Genomic DNA, 6,996 nt, shown 5'->3' on the forward strand with positions numbered 1-6,996 from the left:
ATTAATATTAATTCTAAATCTTCAAAATGGGAGAAACTGCTTTTCAGTTTAAGTGATTCCAGGAAAAACAGACACGGTTAAATTGCTCCTCTAAAAATAAAATCTATTAATTCTTTACTACAACTTATTTTTAGAAATATATTTGCATACACTCTTTAGTAAAGCACCTTTCATGTTATACCCGTTTATAGAAAAAACTTTATGTACGGTGTGGTGATTTTAACACTTAGGTAACTTCTTCATGGTCCAAAATGGTTTCTAGATATTAAATACTGCTTCATTCAGCACAATTTTTTTGTGTATGTTACTCTATAAATTACAATTTAAAACTTACTTGCTGCTTTGGGAAGAAGGACAAACTTCATTAAGGAATCAGGAAATGACTTTGAAGTTATCAGTCACATATCTAGGAAGTAGAATGCACTCTGTTCTACTCACTCCCAAGATCCTAGAGAAAATTTTGCAAATACTGGTCCCTCTCCCTCTCCCCCTCCCTCTCCCTCTCCTCACTCGCTTTCCACGGTCTCCCTCTGTTGCCAAGGCTGGACTGTACTGCCGTGATCTCAGCTCGCTGCAATCTCCCTGCCTGATTCTCCTGCCTCAGCCTGCCGAGTGCCTGAGATTGCAGGCGTGCGCCGCCACGCCTGACTGGTTTTTGTATTTTTGGTGGAGATGGGGTTTTGCCGTGTTGGCCGGGCTGGTCTCCAGCTCCTGACCTCGAGTGATCTCCCCGCCTCGGCCACCCGAGGTGCCGGGATTGCAGACGGAGCCTTGCTCACTCAGTGCTCAATGTTGCCCAGGCTGGAGTGCAGTGGCGTGATCTCGGCTCGTTAAAACCTCCACCTCCCAGCCGCCTGCCTTGGCCTCCCAAAGTGCTGAGATTGCAGCCTCTGCCCGGCCGCCACCCTGTCTAGGAAGTGAGGAGCGTCTCTGCCCGGCCACCCATCGTCTGGGATGTGAGGAGCCCCTCTGCCCGGCCGCCCCGTCTGGGAAGTGAGGAGTGCCTCTGCCCGGCCGCCACCCCGTCTGGGATGTGAGGAGTGTCTCTGCCTGGCCGCCCCGTCTGGGAGTCTTGGAAGTGAGGAGCACCTCTGCCCGGCCGCCACCCTGTCTGGGAAGTGAGGAGCGCCTCTGCCCAGCCACCACCCCAGCTGGGATGTGAGGAGCGTCTCTGCCTGGCCGCCCCATCTGGGAGGTGAGGAGCACCTCTGCCCGGCCGCCCCGTCTGGGAAGTGAGGAGCGCCTCTGCCCGGCTGCCCCGTCTGGGAACTGAGGAGCGCTTCTGCCCGGCAGCCGCCCTGTCTAGGAAGTGAGGAGCGCCTCAGCCCGGCCACCCCGTCTGGGAGGTGGGGAGCACCTCTGCCCAGCCACCCCGTCTGGGAGGTGGGGAGCACCTCTGCCCAGTGGCCACCCCGTCTGGGAGGTGGGGAGCGCCTCTGCCCGGCGGCCGCCCTGTCTGGGAGGTGGGGACCGCCTCTGCCCGGCTGCCCCATCTGGGAGGTGAGGAGCCCCTCTGCCTGGCCTCCACCCTGTCTGGGAGGTGTACCCAACAGCTCATTGAGAACGGGCCATGATGACGATGGCGGTTTTGTCGAAAAGAAAAGGGGGAAATGTGGGGAAAAGAAAGAGAGATCAGATTGTTACTGTGTCTGTGTAGAAAGAAGTAGACATAGGAGACTCCATTTTGTTCTGTACTAAGAAAAATTCTTCTGCCTTGGGATGCTGTTAATCTATAACCTTACCCCCAACCCCGTGCTCTCTGAAACATGTGCTGTGTCAACTCAGGGTTAAATGGATTAAGGGCAGTGCAAGATGTGCTTTGTTAAACAGATGCTTGAAGGCAGCATACTCGTTGAGAGTCATCACCACTCCCTAATCTCAAGTACCCAGGGACACAAACACTGTGGAAGGCCACAGGGTCCTCTGCCTAGGAAAACCAGAGACCTTTGTTCACGTGTTTATCTGCTGACCTTATCTCCACTATTGTCCTATGACCCTGCCACATCCCCCTCTCCGAGAAACACCCAAGAATGATCAATAAAATTATTTAAAAAAATAAAAAATAAAAAAAAGAAATTCTCATTCCAAAAAAAAGAAAATTTTGCAAATACTACTGGACTGATGTTTGCCATCTCTTATCTAAAATAGTTATAATAGGCTGGGCACGGTGGTTCATGCCTGTAATCCCAGCACTTTGGGAGGCCTAGGCGGGTGGATCACTTGAGGTCAGGAGTTCGAAATCAGCCAGGCCAACGTGGCAAAACCCCGTCTCCACAAAAAAATACAAAAATTAGCTTGGCATAGTGGTGCATGCCTGTGGTTCCAGCTATGTGGGAGGCTGAGGCAGGAGAATCACTTGAACCCGGAAGCTAGAGGTTGCAGTGAGCCGAGATTGCACCACTGCACTCTAGCCTCGGTGACAGAGTGAGACTCCATCTCAAAAAAAAAAAAAAGTTATATAAACAACCACATAGACACAAGAAGAATGCCATGTGACCACACAGGCAAAGTTTGGACTAATACACCTACAAGCCAATCAACTCCAAGAATCCATGGCCACCCATGGAAGGAAGCTAGGAAAAGGCAAGGAAGGATGCTATCCAGTGTCTCAGAGGGGTCATGGCCTTGCTGACACCTTGATTTTGGACTTCCAGCCTCCAGAACGGTGAGAGAATACATTTCTATTGTTTTAATAAAAACAAATAACTGCACATTGTAAATCCAGCTTGCTTTTTTAATGAATGAAAGTACACTCTGAAAGCTACTTCCTTCCAATTACTTATAAGCTTAAATTTTGTTATATCTTTATAGAAATGTCTGAAGAGACTAACATTTTTTATAGTTAACTTTGTTTTTCATATAAACACAAACTTTTGTGTTAAAAAGGTAACTGAAGGAAAGAATACCATGGCTAGTACCATTATACAAGTAATTTGTAGGCTTTTAACTGAACTGTTATTATTTCTAATATATACCTCTAGAACAAAACTACATTAACATTATCGACCTGGTTCTTCCCCATTCCAAACTAAGACTTTCCTTCCCAAAGATGGTTTCCTCCCCCAAATCGTGACACAAATTAAGACTTTCTTGCTAAAAAGTTTATCACCCAGGTTCTGGTTACTATTTTTTTTTAAGATTATGAGAAATTTTGTTTTTACAGAATTAAACCCTCTTAACTCGTTATATCTGTGATTTATCATTATAAGTTTACATGAAAAAGCTTGTGGAATCAGTCTTTTTAGCTTATGGACGTTTATAGAATTTTTGTTGAGCCACATTTTGAGGGTGTCCCATATAGATTTTAGGAGCTAAGACGAGGTTTCTTCTTGGGGGATGTTTCATATTCTTTATCTTCCTCTTTTTCCTCTTCATCTTCCTCTTTTTCTTCTTCATCATCTGGATGATCCACTAAACGAACCACACTGCTACCACTTGGGCTACCTGTTCCAATAGCAGCACAAGCAGAATAAGATGAAGAGAATTTGAAGTCACCAGAAGATGTTCTTTTGGGAGAGTCTACCTTGTCTTCATGTTCTTGGGTTCTTTTAGTCTCCATAAATTCATCGTCATCTTCCAGTGGTGGCATAACTGCTTCTCCTTCTTGGTGGGTTCTTTTGGTCTCCGTAAATTTATCGTCCTCTTCCAGTGGTGGCATAACTGCTTCTCCTTCTTGGGTTCTTTTGGTCTCCATAAATTCATCGTCATCTTCCAGTGGTGGCATAACTGCTTCTCCTGCATCTTCCGTAAAACATATTTCTTCTTCCAGCCCAATTTCTTCTATGGTACCTCTGAAAACTACTATATTTTCCAGTACAGAATGTAAATTCTTTTGTATTTGACTTTGTCTGTCTCTCTCGTTTTCATATTTAATCTTCAATCCTTTGAATGTCTGAACATATTCAATCGATTCAAGTGTGTTATAAAACTTTTCAACTATATGTGAAACAAGAGACTTGATATTTTCCACTCTTATGTATTCAAATAGCTCAAGAATAGCTGAATTCAACATATTGTACCGAGTTCCATTATCTAGAAGAGCATTTACAACTGGCTCAAAAAGATTTCCCTTGATGATGTAATTATTATAAGCTTCATCATTAAGGCAAATCATCCTTCTCATAAAGCGAAGAACACACAAAATCAGGTGAGTATGCTTTGAATTCATCAATATCAAGGCCTTTCTTAGCAAGTCTTTGTTCAAGATATAGCTTCTTATGTAGAATGTATGATGCTGTATACAAAATGTAAGTAGCTCTAATATCAAAGCAAGCAGTTGTGCTGTTTCATTATCATTGGGGCAATTTTTGCTTGTGTCATATCCAGCTATATCATCCTCCTCACAGTTGTGTTGTGAGGTGGCAGCCAAAAGTGGTGCTGTAAATTTATGCATGCAATGTTTGTAGAAGAAATGTAGAAATTCACTTCTTTCACTTTTCTCAGGTGTTGTCAGCATGTTGCGTGGATCAAGTAGAGTATGCAGAACTACCATCAAATGAACAGCACCTCCTAACTCAGGTTCAGTATCACAGATCATTTGTTTAATTATTACATTAATGAAAAGGTCACTATCTTTGCACACGTGAGCTTCTGAAATTATAAATTCTCGGATCCTGGATGGACTGTACTCCACTAGATAAGCACATATAACTGCAGCAGCTGACCTTACTTGCAAATCATCCCTGATCATTACGATTTTAAGAGCAGGAAGAACTCCCAACTGTATCAACGTTTCAAATAGTGCATCCTTGCTTTGAGGCTGTAATGCCTGAGAAAATGAACATAACTCCTTGAAAAAAAATAGCAATTCACACCGTCTATCATCATGTGTAGTCTCATCCTTTAACTGTGCAAAAACTTCATACAAAAATTTGTGATCTTTCTGCAGCATGCTTACTATCTCAGCCTTGTTGGAGAAAATAAAAGTTGTAAGTGTAGAAAGAAAATTATCTTCAAATATGGAAGGCACAGGCAAAAGAATGTCATAAATGTACTGTAATCTGTATGTCTGATGTATTTTTTGCCTAAGTTCAGAGTTAGTTATTGGTATAACTTCCTTGAACTTTGCATCGTTGGTCAAGAAGTCCCTATGCCTTTTTGGCTGATCCAAAGCAGGGTCATACTCAAGGCATCCCACCACATCCATGATACACTCGTCAGAAAACATTATCTCAAACAGACATGCCTCGTTGAGGAATAAAATTCCCTTAATAATTTCATACAAATGGTGTAAACCTTCAGTATTCTGTAGATTTTCACAAGTGTGGAACAGTTGCAGTAGTTTTGGAATATAAGCCTCATTTTTCAAGATCTCAGCCAGTCTTTCCCTATCCGTAATAGGTGACGAGAAAACTGAGGTAACTATGTCAGCAATTTGATCAAGTGTATTGAGTTCACAGTCAGGCAGCACAACCATATTACTAATTACTGACATTTCATTAAAGTCTTCCTCTGGTTCATCTGAAATGTTCACTGCGGTTTGGATAGACGGATCCTTACCTTGAGCTTGGCAAATTTCTTTCCAAATATCCTGGCAGCCGGCTGGGTCCTGGAATTTTAGCACCAAACCCTGGTTCTCAGCTTCATACCAAACAATTAGTGTCTCTTGGTATTTCCCATAGGGCCTGTCTGGAGGTATCTGTGACCGCAGGATGACTGACCCATCTGAATCTGACCGAACAAGCAGCGACATGCCCTGGAACTGCTCGTCATAGGTGGATGAGATCTGACCAGTGCCTAAATTGTTCCATTCCTCGTCTTCGTTCAGGACATAGACTTTTACACTGTACCTCAGGCCCGCCATAGCGTCCTCTGGCCTCGCCCCGTCAGGTCTGTTCTCCACGGCACTGCTTCCGGTACAGCATGGAAGCCGCTGTTATTTTGAAAACGATGGTGGCCGAGAGGGCACTCCTGATAGAAGACTGCCAATCAATAGTGGCTAGAGGGGCGGAGCCAAGGCTCTGGAGAGGCCAGAGGGCGGTAGGGTTCCCTCCTGTTCCCTCTGGAGGCCCTGTTACCTCTCACTTTCCCCCACCTCAAGCACACTGAATTTTCTCTCCATTGCCCCCCAACACCCCATCCCCTACTGTCTCTTAAAAAGCGAGTCTCAGGCCAGGCGCGGTGCGCTCAGACCTGTAATCCCAGCACAGCACTTTGGGACGCCGAGGCGGGTGGATCACATGAGGTCAGGAGGTCGAGACGAGCCTGGATAAAGAGGTAAAACCCTGTCTCTACTAAAAATACAAAAATTAGCTGGGCGTGGTGTCGGGTGCCCATAATCCCAGCCACTCGAGAGGCTGAGGCAGGAGAATGCTTTGAACCCAGGAGGCAGAGGATGCAATGCGCCGAGATCGCACCATTATACTCCAGCCTGGGCAACAAGAGTAGGACTTAGTCTCAAAAAAAAAAAAAAAAAAAAAGCGAGTCTCTTGGACTGTTCTCCATTGTCTAGAAAAGCGTCGCTCTGGCAGGAATCTTGTGATTTCCCCAGAATTCTGCCCCAAAAGATTGTGCCTATGTAACCATTACTATACTTGTTAAAAGGAGCTGCCACCCAGCTTACAAATGGAAGCCTAGAAATTAGAATATGATTTTTTTTATAAAGGGTTTTGTTTCTCTGAAACATTTTCTCTCATCAGGTATTTGGGAATGGAAACTTAGGAACTTTGATAAAAGGAACTGTAATCACCTGTGTCCTGACAAAGTTCCTATTTCACATTCTATGTCAAGAAAAGGCTGGTCCAAAAAAGAAGCAGGAGCAAGTGGCCTATAGACCCTTAGCAAAAATCAGAGAAATGATATTCAATCTTCCCAATAAGGCTTGGCATGAATCTGTATCATTCACTTAGACATCCTTTGGGGAGGATTGTTTTAAGAAGGAGTTGGTTAACTCCTCTGGTCTGTTTAGCTCATCCTAAAGCTCTATCTTTTAGCACAATGGGGAAAACATTTCCCCAAATTTTCCCACTCCATAAGGACACTCGTCATTCGTAGGTA

At 44.3% G+C, this 6,996-nt stretch overlaps 1 protein-coding gene across 1 annotated transcript; it reads right to left on the reverse strand.

Moving 5' to 3' along the window:
- Nucleotides 1-716: 716 nt before the first annotated feature.
- On the reverse strand, nt 717-6,734 carry PPP4R3C (protein phosphatase 4 regulatory subunit 3C). The gene has a single exon (XM_003819592.4). It carries the CDS (start codon nt 5,801-5,803, stop codon nt 3,305-3,307), a length of 2,499 nt encoding a protein of 832 aa, XP_003819640.2. The 5' UTR covers nt 5,804-6,734; the 3' UTR covers nt 717-3,304.
- Between the last annotated feature and the right edge of the window lie 262 nt (nt 6,735-6,996).

Source organism: Pan paniscus, chromosome X (genome assembly GCF_029289425.2).
Source record: "Pan paniscus chromosome X, NHGRI_mPanPan1-v2.0_pri, whole genome shotgun sequence".
NCBI lineage: Eukaryota > Metazoa > Chordata > Mammalia > Primates > Hominidae > Pan > Pan paniscus.

Bases quoted from the DNA above. Each gene is read 5' to 3' on its own strand.
- PPP4R3C (XM_003819592.4), bottom strand. From the start codon at position 5,803: ATGGCGGGCCTGAGGTACAGTGTAAAAGTCTATGTCCTGAACGAAGAC.